A 19,426-nucleotide genomic window follows, 5' to 3' on the forward strand; every position below is an offset into this window, starting at 1 on the left:
CAGTTGTTGTGCCTGGAGCAGGAAGACAGCAGGAAAGCCACACTCGGGATTTCATCCAGCTAGCATGCCAAACAAACTAGCCGGTCCAAAAGAGGATTTTGCTTCATTCGTGGAGTGGGTGCTGGTGAACAACGACTCACCATTCACCATCGGCATCGCAGACAAGGGAGACCAGCCTGCCGCGATGCACGAGCCTGAACCTGAGGAGAGGACAGGAGAGGACATCTCCCCGGAGCCTGAGCCCTTTCGAGTCTGACCAGGTGCGCAAGCCGGCAACACCGCGGATCGTTGAGGGAGTGCTTGTGGAGTTCAGAAGCTGGGAAGATTGCCCCGTTCACTTCCCCACCGCTGAGTGTGAGTACGAATTGGCCTTTGGAAGTTATTTTGATGAACTAAAGGACATTTTTGAGGAGGTTTTAATAGACTTTTTTGAGGAGATTATTTCTAGTTCCCCTGTATCTCCAGCGCTTCCTGTATCTTCAGAGTTCTCCAGCGTCCCCTGTATTCCCTGAATTTCCGCCCAGCCTCCCTCTCCCACCTCCTTATTCAGCCAGTTCCTCAGCCCCTCCTCCGCTGCTGTCCTTCAGCCCCTCGACATCTCCCACGTGCTGTAAAGATCTGCCAAGTGTCTTCAGGCCACCAGCTCCATCCAGCACAGAGGAACCCCTGTCTCCGCTTCCAGACTCTGTGCCCATTGCTCCACCTGGGCTCCTCCCTCCCTCGGCTCCACTGGAAACCATCGGCCATACGCCTTCTCTGGGCTCCCTTGTCCCTCCGACTCCGCTTTGGTCAGCCTTCGACCTACCTCCACCTTCGGCACCTTTGTCTTTCTATAGCCTCAGTTTCCTGTACTTATCTGACAGGAGTGGCACCCGGTGTGTCTTCTGCTTCTGTAGCCCATCTGCTTCAAGGTTCGTGTTGTGCATTCAGAGATGCTCCTCTTCTCAGTTGCCTCTCTATCAGCTTGAACAAGTTGTCATTCTCCTCTGACCTCTGGCATCAATAAGGCATTTTCACCCACAGAACTGCTGCTCACTGGATATGTCTCAAACCATTCTCTGTAAACTCTAGAGATAGCTGTGAGTGAAAATCCAAGTAGATCAGCAGTTTCTGAAATACTCAACAACCAGGCCACGTTCAAAGTCACTTAAAACACCTTTCTTCTTCATCCTGATGCCCAACTTCAGCAGATCATCTTGACCATGTCAACATGCCTAAATGCATTGAGTCGCTGCCTTGATTATTAGATATTTGCGTTAATAGAAAGTTGAACAGGTGTACCTAATATAGTGGCTGGTGTGTGTTAGTGTGTGTTTGTGTATATGTATATGCATCTGAAATTGCATACTGTATAGATACTACATTTGGTTTGATACTTATTTTGTGACTTAAAAAAGTATGTTCTATTTAGTATGAATGTGTATAGTATGAATTAAATTTGGACATACTACATCCACCACGTTGTCAATGTCATGTGACATACGGTGTCAGCTGCATCGCTTCACTTCCACTTTGTGTTTGCATTGTTAACGGGGGATTCAGGAGATCCTTTGGTTTGTGGAGACACTGCAGTTGGTGTCACATCCTTCAGAGACCCAGATCTCTGTAAATCACCTAAACTACCTGAAGTTTATATGATGGTTTCAGCATATCTTCCATGGATACATACGTTTATTGGAAATGTTTCTTGGCATTTACTTGTTTTTGTCTTGAATATCTCCAAATTGTTTCAATAAATGCATAATATGTCAATCCTCCATGAGTCAAGTTTTGTTATCTGGCATTCACTGTAAATATACAGTAAAAGTCTACTTTATTTTTGTATCAAGTTTTTTAAAGAGATGGTGTATTTCCTGTAGGCAAGATGCTCTGCCCACAATGTTTTACCACACGGATTCAGGATATTTTGCGAAATATTTCCTGCCCAAAGCATGTACCTAGTGAAGGAGGTGGATTGGAATCCACTGCTGCTTCAATGTATATGTAATGAGTAATTATAATCAAGGTATTAATCAATATTTTTCCTTCTAAATATCAAATGAGTTGAATGACTTCTCTTGAGATTTTACTTTGTTATAGAAGTTACCAGTGTGATTACTGAAATGTTCTTTTCATGTATTCTTTAATGTCAGTTTTTGATATCTGAATGCAGTAACAGTGCTTGCTCATTTAGCCTGGCTTCCAGAAATGAAATAGGGACATGTATTTTTTTTTTTTTTTTGTTGAGAAAGGACTTCAACGTGTTAAAACAAATAGGGGTCATTGAAGTCTATAGTTTAAGGGGCCATTTCTCAGTTAAAGCCTATATTTTCCATTTAGACTAAAGTGTCCTATATCCTTGAGAGAAAGAACTTGTTATCTTGATATTTTGAGACAAGACTCCTGTTTATAGTTAGAGCCTGGCCAAATCCAACCTTGGAAAAGCTGTGTGTCTGTGTGTGTGTGTTAGTCTTATTGGTTACAGGTTAAGGAACAACTGGCATTATTAGAGATTGACTGAGTTGTTGTTCTGGACATGCTGGCGCCCAGCAACCCAAATCTGAGACCAGGAAGGTCACGACGTACCCTAACTTCAGGGTCCCAGTGTCAGCTGCATAATCGATGGAGATATGCTTCCATTTATCTGGATATGTGTGGAAAATTACTATGTTTATCTGTTTATTAGCCTGATCTTTGTAACTGTGAGCGGGGCGGCACAAACTCCTGTGTGAGTCTTGAAGCTGACTTCTGCTGATGAAACTGCAAACTATCTTCAGTAAAACTTTTCTTCAATTTATTTTAATTCTGACTCCGGGTCTCCTTTCAGACATCTGGTCCTTAGGTCCTAAACTGTTAACCCCTAACACTAGAAATGGCAGCAAAATTTCAGAGAAAAATACTCACATAAAGACTTTCAGTAAGACCTGATAAAAGGAACAAAGCATTTAAACATTTGACCTGAATATGCTAGGAGGATATTTTACACACAAAAAATATTTTAGCATGTAGCATCAACATTTTATCATAGTGCAAATACACTACCACAATTCCCTAAAACTCTTTTTCTTCATAAATTTTATTTGTCAATTTCCTTGCATTGATTATATGACTTGCGTTGGTCTTGGGACCCTACATTCAAGAGAAAGAGGAACATGTGTTTGGCGGCTTCAACCAGCAAGCTTTTTGCATCATTCAGAGTGGAAACTTTGAGGGTTACCAATTCTCACGCAATTGACACTTTTCACACGCGCTCACGCCCAAGGTTATTATAGTTTCGCATTTGTAAATTAGTTTAAATTTAATATCGTTTTCAATTTTGCTTTTTTTTTATTTTGCAAACAGAACACTTCAAGTGTAGACCAAAGCAAGACGTTTAATTTAAGCAAAGTTTAATGTTTGCACAGATTACAGTAACTCGTGTGCATATCTTGATAATCTTGACCAGGCCATGTGCTCCCCTCACTGACGGTCACTATGAGTACTTGGCCTCCTGAAGTCTGGTCAGACGGTCGTAGGCCTCTCGTGAGGCCTCCCAGTTAGATCAGCCCTTAGGCCTTTTTCAGGCCTCCTCAGTGCTTGAAACGAGCAGAGAAACTCCCCTCGCTAGGAAGGGTTGTAAGCACTATGCTGAGTCATGCTCTCCAGGATACCCCGTCTTTGAGATCCAGGCTGAGTGGTTCACTGTCAGCTTCGCAGTCCCTCAGGTTGGATGCCTTATAAATCAAGTGTCCAGAGGCTCTGTCTTCGGACAGACAGGAAAGTTGGCCAGACTGAAGTGTCCCATGTAAGTGACACCAGGTCAGACCTTTCATTAAACAAAGTTTATGGAGGTTTTCCTGTGAAGCGTATAGCTTGGGCTATGACCGTAGGGAATGCTGTCACTGACAGCCCAGTGTGACCTTTGCTGGTGTGAATTTAGCTGGTTCTGACAGTTGTCACTGCCAGTGGGCATGCACTCCCCTTAGCATGGTGGCGTTGGTATATCATTCCCCAAAGCGTCAATCGACACAGTGCGAGTTCCCTTTCGAAAGGGAATGTCTAAAACACCTATGTCTTGTTGCAGTAATCGGCGTGGAGAGACCGGATATAAGCTGACGGGGAGTGAGCGAGAGAGAGAGAGAAGGACTGAAGACTCGTATGCAGCGTGACTGTGGCAAGAGAAAGCTATTGACAGCGGGAAGAGTGAACCAGAGAAAGCTGATGACAGTGGGAAGAGTTTACGTGAACCAGAGAAAGCTGTTGACAGCGGGAAGAGTGAACCAGAGAAAGCTGATGACAGCGGGAAGAGCTTGTGTGAACTGTCAATTAATTTTCTGTGCTGTAGTAAAAACCTAGGATGAACGCACAGTGGCACACCTTTTGTTTATTTTTCTTTTACTTTAAATACAAGAGACATATGAGTCCCAGTCGCGCCGACCCTGTCTTCTTCCTTCACACTCACACTGACCCTCATCACATAGACATGGTTTACGGAAATATCCACACCACACATCCATTTTCTCACGCAGAGAAAAATTGTGAAGCAAAGGACACTGACGGTTACTTTTACAAGACAGAGCAGGTTACTTTTGATATAAAACAAATGATCAGCTCTCAGAGTCTGTCAATTTTATTACGAAATTCAAACAATAAATGTGCTTGTAAATGTGACGTGACAGATCGCTGTAGCGCCTCTGTTCAAGCGGCACATGAACCGATCATCTTTTACTCTTCTTTACTAGGCTAAGTAAATAAACCCGAATGAACAATAGGTATGTTGAAAGATATAGTACAACTTACCGAAATGTATATGCCTCGGATTAATCAGTGATTTTCAACCGCGGTAAGAGGTCAATAAAACAACTGGAGAACAATGTCACATAACGTTACATTTACCTCAGGAAAGCCATTTAATGACCATATAGGCTATAGGCTAGAAAAAATTAGCTATAGAGAGGAGTGTTTTGCTAAAGATGTCCACTATATTACATATTATATGTTTACTTACATCATTAAAATATTATAAAGTTGTTATTATAATAAAAAACGCATTATATTTAATTTGAGTTGTTATTTTTAACCTTTAATAATACCAGCTGACAGGGCTCTCTGTATGTTTACAGCATTAGTGAGAGTTTTTCTTGAGAAAAATCAACATGTATCTACTGTAATTATCCAAATGAATCGATATTGATTCAAGATGTCAAGCAATAATAAAAACAGTAGCCTACCAGTCATTGTACCATGTAGCTAAACATCGTAACATGTTGTCACTAAACTTAATAAAATTCTGTTTAGTTACCAAATGTTTTGACAATCACAACTTTTTTTTTCTTCACATACCCTCAATATCACCTTTCTTCTTCATCCTGATGCCCAACTTCAGCAGATCGTCTTGACCATGCCTAGATGCATTGAGTCGCTGCCAAGTGTGATAGACTGATTATTAGATATTTGCGTTAATAGGCAGTTGAAAAGGTGTACCTAATATAGTGGCTGGTGACTGTATGTATACTCTATTGAATTCAGACATACTTGGTTGCATACTGCTTTTCACCTATACTACATATTATGGAAGTCGGCATATTCGGACACGGCGAGTGTTTTGTCATGACAGCTCACTGATCCATCATCATCATCTCTCTGCTGCCACACCTGACCTTCACTGGTGAGACTAACTGAACTGAATATTGATCAATCTGTTAAATAATATTGCTAAATATCCTCATGGTCACAACCATATATAATTGCAATATTACATGGGGAGCACAAAAGTAATTTCACATTAATTCACTTAGGGCCATCTTGGTTACACCCTCAATTTCCAGTCATGCAAGTATTTGTCATATAAACTTGAATGGGCAAAGACTGAAAACGCCAACTTTTGGTCAATATTTGGGATAAAATCATCAAAAATGGTATAATAAATTCAGCTTTTTTAAAACTTAAATCTAATAATTCAAACCATCGGTGGCTTCAGTACGAGACCGCAAGGATTAACAAGAACAGTACTTTCTAATCATTGTGTTGCTCATACTACACTTTTTTTTTTTTTTTTAAAAAAGGAGGTGGAGTAACGTGCCGCTTAATGTCACCACCCATATTTAAAGTATATTTATACAATGTTTAGCCAGTGAGAGCTCAGTGATCGTCTTCTTCATCATGACCATCATCATCTCTCTGCTCCTGCTGGCCTCTCTGCTGCCACACCTGACCTTCACTGGTGAGATTGATTATATTACAATAAATTATGATTATTTTTAAGAATGTTTGATTTGTATGTGCTGAATAAGTTGACTAACAGCACTCTCTCTCTCAGCTCATGTGAATGTGGGTATAGTGAACGGCAGGGAAGCCAAACCCCACTCCAGACCCTACATGGTTTCTATTCAGACGTATGGGGAACATATCTGCGGTGGATTCCTCATTTCTGATGAGTTTGTCTTGACTGCTGCACATTGCTGGGATAGGTAAAAGCTTGTTTAGAAATCACTTTTGAATGACACAACAACTGCAGTGCAACAATACAGTGTGCTGAATGACATAAATTACTATCATGACTTTCTCTTTCAACAGATTTGAGATTCTAACGGTTGTTGTTGGTGCTCATGACTTAAGGAACATCAAGAGTTCAGATCGCTTCGACGTGAAGTCTTACATCCCGCATCCAGAGTATATACCAAGTATTTTTCAGAATGACATCATGCTTCTGAGGGTAACAACCTGTAATACTTTTAGTTTTTCAAAAGAAAATCTGATCAGGAAACAGTAGACACAAACCACTATGTTTGATTTTCTATTAAAATTTCTTGCCTTAAAAATTACTGAAGGGATTTAAATCATTATATGTAAATGGCCAAGTGCCTCTTTTGGCCTCTATTTCCTACATTATTTATATATTGCTCTGTGTAGCAACAAAAAAGAAATGGGCAAAAAAAAGCAAAAAAAACAAAAAAAAACAAAAAAAAAAAAAAACTGGAATATCATTGATGCATTTGTTTTGTGACTATTATAAGCAGAAAACACAATAATAAAGAGGCATTTAAAAATAACTTTAAAAAACTTTAGGGCTTCTGTACAAACCTCAAAAACAAAAGTATAATCAACTGAACTTCAGTCTTATAAAAGATTTTTTATAAAAAATGGTTGTATTTTTGAATTACAGCTAGAGAAAAAAGTCAAACTAAACAACAACGTTAGACTGATATCATTACCAAAGAAAGGAGAAGACGTGGGAGCAGGTACTCTCTGTAGTGTTGCCGGCTGGGGAAGACTGTGGACTAATGGCCTAAAGAGTGATCGTCTAATGGAGGCAAACACGACTACAATAAATCAGGCAGACTGTCGAGCTTCTTGGGGATCGATCTTCTTGGCCTCACAGATGATCTGTGAATATGGCAGTGGTGGATCCTGCAAGGTATGTACAAAAGATGAATCACAGACTTTATGGTAATGTACAGACTGGTTTCACTAGTGACGTGTTGATCTGTGTTTCTTAACAGGGGGATTCAGGAGGTCCTTTGGTTTGTGGAAACACTGCAGTTGGTGTCACATCTTTCGGTAACCGTAAAAACTGTAATGATCCTAAGTATCCTAATGTGTATACTAAGATTTCAGCATATCTTCAATGGATCAACAAAATGGAAAAATTAAGTGACTTCATGTAAACTAAAAAGAAAGAAATGTTTTTCTTGAATTCTTAAATAAACCTTCTTTCAATCATGGCAAGCATCAATTATAGTCAAAGTGTTCTCATTGTCACAAACATAAATAATTGCACGCTTTAAAATCATTTAGCAGTTCACTTGGTGGCCATCATGGCAACACCCTCAATTTTCAGTCATGCAAGTACGGCTCATATCTACTTGAAGGGGGAAAACTGAAATAAAAAAAGAAAAGAAAATATTTTATAAGTAAAACAATTAGTTTAGTCTAAATTAAGTTGAATTAAAACAGTCCTGGAAAGGCCTCCAGGATTTGAGTAAAAAAAAAAAAAAAAAAAAACGGAGTTAAAAACAACCCAATATGTGTTGTTTTTAGCCCAAAGGCTGGGTAAATATATTATAGGACATAAAGTATGTTGGGAAAATTTTACCCAGCAAATTGGGTTGTTTATTTAATGGAGCATAATGGGTTTATTTTATTACTTTATTTTTACTATAATACTAGTTTATTTTTTACTTCATACATGAATTACTGCTACAGATTAACTTAAAACTCTTAAACCTCTAAACTTTTGTAAAGTACTCCAAACAACTGATGAGTATCATTTTTTACACAGAATATATTTTACATAGCATACAGGGTTGCCATACGCTTTTAGGCTCTGTCTCACGTTCTCACTCTGCCAAAGTAAATCTCACATCAAATTAAAACATTTGCTGCACAGACAGTTTGGCTTATGGCATCAAGAATCACGGTATTTTTATATCACACACCATTTGGTGTGTGCAGCGCTGCATGAAGTTGAACACATGAATTGACAAGGGCTGCTTCCGAAAACTTTAGGTGATGATACACAACTTTTTATGCAATGTTGCTGGGCATTATTGCCGTCAATGGGCAACCAGGTACGGCACAGGGCCCACGACCGATCTAAAGTATCCAGATAGAAATATGTTGCCCATTCTCAATGGGAAAGTGCCCAGGCAACATTGCCCGACAACATTGCTCAAAAAAGTTGCCCTGTGTAAATGCAGGCAATGACTTCAAAGGCAGCGTTTGCGCATTAAGGCACCTCAGAATACATTTTTGTACAGGCTTTTGAGGTAGCGTAATGTAATGTCGTTGCTAAGTTACCAGCTGCTCATTACCGCTACATGGTGTATTCAGTGTAGGATTTTGGTGTATGATTTCATCTAATAATAATAGCCAATAGGACCAGCCTAGACTGATCACACCGGTGTGATCGTACGTGTGAAAGGGTTAATAGCCAATAGCGTTTAGTTTATATAACAGCTTGGCAAGAGCCTCAGTTGAGCTCAGTAAAGCAGCAGTTTCCTCCTAATCTCTGCCATATCGCTTTAAAATATAGCATTCTGTGCAGAATTCAAATAAGTCAGATAAGTTTTCTGGTCTGCGCCGACTCGCGCTTATGATCCACTCTGTGATGTCGTGTCTCTGGACCGGAGCAGACGGCGGTTCACGTGACACTAACATGAAAACAGACTTAATTTGCCCCAATTGAAAGCATATTTACACTGTCTAAATCATTCCCTGTCCCCTATATAGTGCACTATGTGCCATTCACCATGTTAAAAATGGTAAATGTTTGAACAAATGACTGATTTTAGTCGCAGCTTCAGTGTCTGTTTGTAATGTAGGGGGAGGGACGCTTTAGATTCTAGAGAGCATTAGATTGGACAGAAAATCTGATGAGAAGCTGAAGTGCAGCGTGATATCAAAATCATGGTGGAATTGAGAGACTGTAAGTTTTGAATGGTTATATATTTTAAAAGTGAATTTTGTCATTGTTTCGGAGCTTATAGATAACAGTAAGGCCAACATATTCATATAAAAGCCAAAAAACTTTGGGCAACTTTTTTGATTTCATGGGGACTTTAAATAGAAGCACAGAGGCAAGTCTTAATTGCATGTTAGGTAATTGTTCTCATTTTGTAAAACAAACTAATATTATGAACAGCAATACTGTTATATTTTATAATTACGCTATTACTGTTTATTTTGTTTAAGATCACCTACAGTAGACTATTATCATAAAAAAATGACACAGTAGCAAGTTTTTGATTTTAATAATAATATTTTATAAACTATTATACTGTACATTCCCAAATGAGCAGTTTTACAATTTTATTAACTATTCCCAACAGAGCTAGCCAGTTTATTCCATCTGCATCCAAACAGTCCCTACAGCCCTTCTCCAGCTCCTGGACCAGATGCTGGTTCACGGGTGGGGTCTTTTCTGGCTGGCCAGTGGAACTTCCTACAGTGTGGTATCCAGGGCGTTTGACATGCCCAAATCCACTGTTCACCAGCTCATCCATCGAGTGGCAGGGGCAATGACATGTCCAGAGGTGGGTAGAGTACCCAAAAACTGTACTCAAGTAAAAGTACAAGTACTTATAGAAATATTTACTCAAAGTAAAAGTAAAAGTAATAATCTTAATAGTTACTTGAGTAAGAGTAAAAAAGTATCCAATGAAAAAACTACTCAAGTAGTGAGTAACTAGTTACTTCGGATCATATAGGCCTCTATATATATATATATATATATATATATATATATATATATATATATATAATAAGTTTATTTTATATAGCGCCTTTCTCAAACCCAAGGTCGCTTTACATAGTAGGAAGGCAAGGAAACACAACAACAACAACCAAAACAATATACATATATGAAGACTTCATGATGCAAAAGCCTCTGAGTGCCATCTGAAATTTTCTTCTAAAACAATCATTTGTATCAAGCTCGTATATTTAAGGTTAGTAATTTCACTTTAATGACAATTAATAGGTAGGCTACTTTTCATTGCCATTTAAGTGTGAACATAAACATACAAGCTTGATAAAAATGCTCTTTTAGAAGAAAATTTCAGATGGTACTTAGAGGCTTTTGCCTCTGAAGTCGTAGGCTATATATAAAATTATATATTTAGATTTTGTTTATTTAAATGACTATTATTATCAGCTATCTTTGCAACAAAAACAGAAGAGAGACATAAGCATTATTTCTGCCATCTGTATAGCTCGAAAATCATTGCCTGTCCTCTGGTTTGTATAATATTAACTTATACAACTACATTTGGATTATTAGAAAATTTCGAAATAAAATGAATCTGCAGTGTTGCATTCAAAGGTATTTACAGAGAAGAGTTAAAAACTCTTCACATGTGCTCGCGCTCATGACTGCTACTGAACATCTGCACACACACACACAAAAAAAAAAGTACATCGACGGTTCTTCTTCTGACTGTTCTCCAAAAATATAATCAAATGTATATTTCTGCAAGCATGTTTAAACTGGTTAACTGTCAACGGCAGGCAAAGGCATTCGTTTTCAAGTCGAGTTCGCACGCCACTGCGCAACAATACACACAAACTACCGCGGGATGGCGGGTGTTCATTAACAATGGTAGCTTTATTTAATGTAAATTAATTTATATGTCCAAAAAAACGGGTAATGTCATACTTTCTAGTATCGTGGCGTAGTGATCTGTTTGGTTTTAAAATGTATTACCTGAGTGAAATGAAATCGAATATATCGTCCTGTGGAATCATTCATTCACAGACAGCTTACGAAGATGTTCAACTAATAAAGATCTTTATCGCTGGCAAAAAGTTGATGCATTTGAAGATTTGCCCTCACTTGACTGTAGCTAGTAGCTACTGTAGGTCCACTGCCACTTCATCTAACGCTCTTGATGTGCTTAAATCTTCCTGTTACGACTCCGAGTCGAGTGTGAATTGAAAGGGCTTCAGATGATTCAGTGCGTGCAGGAACTGAACAGATCATTCAAACTGATTCGCGAACCGATTTAGACAGATCTGCCAACTTGTTTGATGAAGTCTTTGAACAGAATCGACTCAAAAGAGTCATTCATTTGTGAATTGAGCATCGCTCAAGTCCAGAAAAAAGATACAGCGCGCTTGGAATAAACTACGCATTTAACAACACATATTGCATTAAAATAAAGTAACGAGAGGAATGTCACCCAATGTAACGAAGTAAAAGTACCGTTTTTTCATTAGAAATGTACTCGAGTAAAAGTAATAAGTACCCACATTCAAATCTACTCTTAAAAGTACATTTTTTCTAAAAAAGTACTCAAGTAAATGTAACGAAGTAAATGTACTTCGTTACTACCCACCTCTGGACATGTCTGACACCACATGCGATAAGCGTCCTAAAAACATTGGATGAACAAAGGGAGGTGAAGGTCTCAGGCAGCTGGCAGAACATCCAGCTTTTCAATGGTCAATGGGTGTTATTGGTGGATGTCACATCCGGATGTCACATCTATGCTCAACTCCAAAGTCCTCTGACCCACCATCAGGAGAGGCCTGTTTGGAGAGGCCCATTGTCCTGGTGACACCCTACAAGCAGCCTGTAAGAGAAGTGACATAACAGAGGTTTGGAAAAAGATTAAAATAAAATTAATTATCATTAGGTGTTTCTTATATTCAAAATGTATTTCAGTCAGGACCACTTGAGTAAAAAAAAAAAAAAAAACAGACAAAACTTGGCTCTGTTCGAAATTTCCCGTCCTTTTTCTGGAGTTTGAATTTCTGCAATTCAAACAGAGATAGAGAATCAACAAATTGGTAGTTAACGAGTTCACAACGTGCTCCTCCCGAACTTTGTTTTATAAAACATCATAATGTGAGCAGCCTGAAATGTGAAGTCACCCATGACTGATAACCAAGTAATGAGCCTACAAATAATTTATAAACTAAACAGAGGTGCATCCCTTATTAATGATATTAACGTTTGCCTCATTGTCGTTAAAGAACAATAGCTTTCTAGACCAGCATTTGCCCCACAAAACACTGCTATCACAATGGGATACAATTGCAACAGAGCGGTGACAAGTGTTAGCTGGCAAGAGTAGCTCATTGCCGCATAAACCACTAACCATTAAAAAACACAACAAAACCCTCTTCACTCCTATTTGTAAATTTGGAGGTCAGTTGAACAACACATGATAGCCTGACTCTAACACTTTTACAGCTGAACCCACCCGAAACACACGGGTAAATTAAAATATCAGCCTTATAAAAAGGGCGATGTTGGAAGTTGAGCAAAACAATACAAAAGTCTGTAGGCCTACATGAGAAAGCCCATTACAGTAATTTCACGTAATGCTTGCTGCTGCTTTATAAACTTAATATGCATCACTTCTATATTGTATTTTACTCATAACATCTATGCAAAACTGTAACACCCTTCTAAGAACAATCAAGCATCGTTTGACAATTCGCAGATTAAACTCAAGACAAGTAATAGTATAGCCTTATAGAAATATTCGTTACAAATATTTGTTATTTTACATTGCTAATGCATTCCTACTTTGACATATCTCTGTCTGTTCTCTTGCAATGATCAATCAAGCAATTTGAGAGTGAATACCACATATATGTAGATGACACTTCCTAAATCCCGCAGCCGACTGTCAATCCTCAGATTCCTCATAGCATGGAATTGTTTATATGTCCACTGAAGTGCCTTGAAACACGCAGCATTATTCATGTTTGATTTAATTTCCACTAAAACAGAAAGACAGGGCTGGACATATTGAGCAGCTTCTACTTTTTAAAATAGCCAATAACATTTCGTTTATATCACAGCTAGAGAGTTTTCTTCTAATCTCGAACAGTTTCTCCTCCTGATATCGCCCATATCGCTTTAAAATACAGCATTCTGTACAGAATTCAAATGGTTACGATATTTTTGTGGTCTCCTCCGACTCTATCATATGATCTGCTCTGTGCTGATCTGACCTGAGGTTCGGTGGTTTGCGTGACACCAGAGAATGTCGAATAAGGGGAGAAGTTCCACTCTCAGTAAACTTCCGGCTTCTGAACTGGTTGCAGTTCCACTCTGGTTCCATATGAGGGCGCTCACAGGACGAGTGCAGAATGAATGGAGGTCTATGGCGCTATACCCATAGACAGTAAAAGAAATGGACACAGCGACCCCATTGGAACTCAATTGAGACAAGTGAAGCCCATTTTTAGCGATTTCTTAGCACTTCCTTTCCTGACGCGCAGACTCAAACCGAGCAAAACGTTACACGGACCACATGAGCAACCCGTCTGTCTTCTAGTAGCTGTGCCAAGAGAAATCTGAATCATTCCCTTCCGAATCTTGCAGAGACGGAGAGTGTGAGTAGGAGCTGTCCATGAGCTTGGAGCAGGAGCAACTTTTGCTAGGTATTCTGATTAATTATATTGTCATTTTGCCTCCACGTCCCCCCGATTGCCCGCGAGCTTCACCTCCCGTCCATACGGTAATCTCTCTACTGTACGACAGAGAGTCGCGTGGTTATGACGCAATCGTTAGCCTACTTTTACAAAAAAAATGCTTCTACGGGGCCATAACATAAGCTACAAGGTAATGGAGCATTTTATACATTGTCGTGTTTCTTTAGAAATAAATAATGGACAAATGGAGTCTTCAAAAGCCTCAGATGTAAAGTTATTCGCTGTCAAAGTGACGCCAAAATGAATGGGAGTCAATGGGATGCTAACTGCAGGTGAAGTTCTGCTACAAGATAGTGGCACGCGGCCGGCTTCAACTTCCGGTCGACTTCCTTCCCGCCTGGCTATACCCCTCAAAATCCACTTTTCTCAGGATATAATTTTTTGTCTAGTAATTTGAAAGTTGTATTCAAAAGAAGTATTCTAGCTCAATAAACTCCCATTCATTTTGCACTCATGGGCGATCGCCCCCAGTGGAACTTTGGTGGAACTACAACCAAAATTCGGTACAATAGGACTTAATAGGGAGTGGCCAGGCTCTCCATAGACGGGCTCTGGTGACACTAACACGAACCAGACTCATTAGCTCCACTCATCTAGCCTACATCAGCTGTCATAAGCCCTGTTCAGCTAGGATTAACTTCACAAGGGTAGATGGAGTAATGTAATTTTACCACAGGATGTCTGTAATTTTAACTGTGCATATTATGTTGCTGCCTGATATCACGTGCGCAAACACGTATAACCTATATTTTATTTATATAAAACAATTATGTCAGGTCGAACGATGTATTGATTAACTTCAGATTGGATTGTGTTGGTAATAGGTAACGCTAAAAGAAGTTTCGTGCCTCTAACAAGTGCTTTCGATCTTCTTTCTGATCTGAATGGTACAGTATGTGGAAAACACTTGAGTTTTTGCCACAGACTTGTCCCAGCGTCTAGAACGCAACTGAATGCTTTCTCAAGCATCAAAATTTCACGTATTTACAGCGGGTCTATTCGCACGGGATTAGTATTAGCCTACCTTTTTACTGAAGGTAAAAGTCGCCGTAATCTTTACTGACATTGTTCGTAATGATTACTGAGATGGCACATTTGGATGGGACTAAAATCACAGAGAAGCTCTGGTAATTATTACTTTACCCCACCTCTCCATGTTAAACCATGTCCCATCCAAATAGGACTATTCTGCAATGAATCTCCCATTTCTGTGCACTTATTTTTCACAAGGGTGCGCTTGAACCCCTAATAAAAAAGACATATAAAACAAAAATCTATAGGGTCTCAGCACTTGATGCTTGAGCTGCTGATTACAAAATCTTTATCAAGCCTGTAAACACTTACATCAGAGAGGGGAAAAAAAAAACCAACACTTTTTGCACTTTCAGGCCATTTATCACTGAAAAGTGTTTTTTGTTGGCACAAATGCTTCATTATGTTCATATATGGTTCCCATTACTGAACAATAAAGTCTTTCTACTTGCCCGTAGCAATGTAAGTTAATGTTGATTTTGAATCTAATGTTGATTCAGAATATTTTACCATTATGTTATAATACACGTCCCTTCCCTTTTAAATTTCCTTTCTCTTAAATTTCCTTTCTTTTAAATTTCCCTGCCTTATTTCTTCTAATTTTGATAAATGTATCTATTAAAGTTGAACAACTGAATATTATTTGGAACAAGTTTGGCATCCATCCAACATAACCTGCAATTACTTCAACTCAACACTAGAGGTCAACATCCCCAGCTGTCTAAATAAGACTTCTAACATTTCTATTGTTCTCAGCAGAAGTCCTCATAGCTGGGTAAACTTCTATAGCAGTGAAATGGAGATGAGATACAGTATTATTTTTTGTATTCCCATTTGCTATAATAACAAAAGAAAAGAGCCATGATAGAATTGCCATGACTTTCCAGAAGAAGGGAAAAATATCAAGACAATTACAGCTGCCATAAGAGAGAATCACAATCTGTGAAAAGGGTCCCCCCCCCTCTCTCTCTCTCTCTCTCTCTCTCTCTCTCTCTCTCTCTATCTCTCTCTCTCTCTATATATATATATATATATATTTTTTTTTTTTTTTTTTTTTTTGGGTGGCCCTCATTTTTCTCACCCTCCCAATCAGCTCTCCTTTGTCAGAAATGGAAACAAACTGAGATTGGACTACGTTTAGGGTGTGCTCAACAAAATTGAAATTCAGTCTTAAAGGGATAGTTGACCTAAAAATTAAAATTAGCCCATTATTTACTCACCCTGAAGTCATCCTAGGTGTATATGACATTCTTCTTTCAGACGAATACAATCGGAGTTATATTAAAAAATGTCCTGGCTCTTCCAAGCTTTATAATTGCAGTGAATGGCTGTATGTCTTTGGAAGTCCGTCAAAGAGCATCTATTCTAAAGTGCTAAACACGGCTCTGCAGGGGTTAATAAAGGACTTCTAAAGTGAAGCAATGCGTTTGTGTAAGAAAAATATCCATATATAATAACTAGCACAAACAGGGCTGGGCAACCGCATTCATCATTATGTTGTGTGTCAAGTTCAAGGGTTACTCATTTAGTGTAAGTCGTTGCGTACGGCCGTCTGCCAGAAGCTAGTTATTTTAGTCGATAAAGTTTTAAATATGGATATTTTTTTTACACAAATGAATCGCTTCACTTCAGAAGGACTTTACTAACCCCTGGAGATGCGTGGAGCACTTTGTGCTTTGATGGTTTGATGGTTCCAAAGTCAAACAGCCATTCGCTGCCATTAAAGCTTGGAAGAGCCAGGACATTTTTTAATATAACTCCGATTGTATTCGTCTGAAAGAAGAATGTCATATACAGATAAAGAGTAACTAAAAAAAGACAAAAAACAATATTAATAATAGGGGTGTGCCGGTTTCAGAATTGGTGATGACGGTTATGACGTGAGTCAAATGTGACGGTTCATAACATAACCGTCGGCCGGGTGGGGGGGGTTGCGAAGGTCGTCTGTTATAGGACAACTTAGTTTGAATAAACGAGCAGACACTGATTAGCTACTTGGTTGCCTATTAAACAAATAAAATTATATAACATCCGCACCAATGTTTTTTTTTTTTTTTTTCAAAGCCGCACCCGCCCGCCATCCGCTCATTGTTTTGCGGTCTATGGACGATGCAATGCTCTGCTGATGCGAGCTGCAAGAAAGCCCTTGTCTGTTCTAGAAAGGATGCAGCAAAGATATTTAATGCTAATGTATGAGGCATAGGCCTACGCTGAGTTGCATTCATTTACGATGAGATGCGCTCTAGTTCACAATGAAATGCAATGCAAGTGAACGCGGCGCGCCCGCGCCTGCATGCCGCGGTTATTATATTGTCTACTATGTTTTCTTTTATTTATTAAATAGGCTACATGAAATTGGTTGATGAAACATTTATTAAAATTAAGATACAATTTGTACAAAACGAAATTCGTTTTAAAGAAAGGCTTTCTACAAAGCAAAACTTAATGAAGTGGTAAAAATCATGTCTGATGATTTACAAAACAAAACTTCATTAAGTGGTAAAAACCATGTCTCCCGAAATATTGCGCATCTTATGATCCAATCTTTTATTACAATTGTTTTTTGAGCTAAAATGTAATACACATCATATTTACACACACTGTATATTTTTCGTTTATCAAACATGTTTGGGGCCAGTCAAGGGCTAAACTGCACGATCACGGTAATATACATTTGTTATTATTGCAAATGTTTATTGCTAATGTTTATTATTGCAAATGTTTTTCCTTTGTTTAATAAATCTCATAATGATGGCACATCACTATATCATAGTCGTAGCTTTTATTTCTATCTCAAATGATTGGCGGTCAGTCAGGGGGTACTTGGCAAAGAATCAAATACAGTTGGAAACGACGTAGATCACTAATAACACAGACTGTTAACAATTGTTTTTAATTAGTATTTAAACATTCTCTATGATAAAAAAATGTTTGTAAAAAATATTTTAATAACACGGTTTTGGCGGTTATAGAGTTCTAATGACGGTGTTCAACTATAACCGTCGGTCTCACGGTTATATACTAACCGTCACACCCCTAATTAATAAATAACATAAGAATAATATTAATATAAATATACTAATATTAATGAAAATAAACTATTATTTAAAAGGTTATTTATAATATCATTAAGGCCCTGTAACACTTTAAAAGCATGGTTCTTTATGGAAACATACAAAAAGGGTTCTGCTATGGTTACAAGCCAAAGAACCCTAATTTGGTACTGTTTAGAACTGTTGATAAAAAGATGCATTGAGCATATCCTAAATGACAAATTATCTAGATGGTATTTTGCATACATTATGTACTTCTAGTGGAGAAACAAATGAGGAGGTATATATACTGTACATATACACACACACATATATACATATATACACCACCTGGGTTATTATGATGGTTTTCCATCAATTTATACTGATATGTAAGGTTATGAATTGTAAAATATTCAAGTAACAAAATGTATGCTGACCTGCTTTAATCTTCTAGATCTCGGCCAAAAATGAGACCACAAGGATTAACAAGAAAAATACTTCATCCACAAACTGAAGGAAAAAAAAAAAAGCTCATTGTCTCCACCCACCCTTATACAGTGTTTTATCATGAGAGCTCACTGATCGTCTTCTTCATCATGACCATCATCATCATCTCTCTGCTCCTGCTGGCCTCTCTGCTGCCACACCTGACCTTCACTGGTGAGACTAAATGAACTGAACTGCATATTGATTCATTACTAAGGGTACATTTACACAACAACAGTATACTAATTTTATTTTTTTTATTTTTTGCATTTTTTTGTGTACAGATGATAACATTGTCAAAAAACTGACTAAATATGCTTTATTATTTAGACCAGGCCAGTAGGTGGCGATGTCACTTTGTAAAGAAACTATGCGCCTTTAGACTGAACACGCATGCGCATGACATCACAGTTTTCACAAATTCACATTTTTGTGGTTTACACAGAGAAGATAACCATTTTGTTTTCAAGAACTTGCACTTCGAAACCCAAATTTGTGTTTTCCCAAGTTTGTGTTTTCGTCTAATGGAGGCCAAAGTAAAGATAGTGGAAAACACAAAATGTAAAATATGGAAGAGAAAATGGAAATACTCAGACTCACAGATGATGTGTGCATATGGCCATGGTGGATCCTGCGAAGTATGTAATCATTTTATGAAGTGAGTTTTAATTGTGATATGGCATTTTAGTGACGTGTTGATCTGTGTTTCTTAACAGGGGGATTCAGGAGGTCCTTTGGTTTGTGGAAACACTAGCCTGACGTCGTCATACTCAATTCTAGTCAGAATGTGAGTCTGATACTTCTCCATTGATCTTTGATTATGGGGCGTGTTTCAACCGAACCAGGAAAAAAAATTCCTCTGCACTCAATTGGATAGACCTACAACCAATCAGAGCAACGGAGTAAGTGACATATGTTTTTCATTCATGTTTCCGATCGCGGTTCTCTGTTCCTCTTTTAAAATTAAT

General features: G+C 38.4%; 1 protein-coding gene across 1 annotated transcript; it reads left to right on the top strand.

Annotated features, from left to right (window-relative positions):
- Window positions 1-6,120: 6,120 nt before the first annotated feature.
- LOC308702163 (granzyme B(G,H)-like) lies at window positions 6,121-19,212 on the top strand (the record flags this gene model as incomplete). Its single annotated transcript, XM_081384830.1, has 9 exons — window positions 6,121-6,181; window positions 6,278-6,428; window positions 6,535-6,673; window positions 7,124-7,375; window positions 7,461-7,518; window positions 9,823-9,992; window positions 11,960-12,031; window positions 18,545-18,632; window positions 19,175-19,212. 9 exons carry the CDS (start codon window positions 6,121-6,123, stop codon window positions 19,210-19,212), a joined length of 1,029 nt encoding a protein of 342 aa, XP_081240956.1.
- Window positions 19,213-19,426: the final 214 nt, after the last annotated feature.

This window comes from Scardinius erythrophthalmus (assembly GCF_964197995.2).
Source record: "Scardinius erythrophthalmus genome assembly, chromosome: 14".
Lineage (NCBI taxonomy): Eukaryota > Metazoa > Chordata > Actinopteri > Cypriniformes > Leuciscidae > Scardinius > Scardinius erythrophthalmus.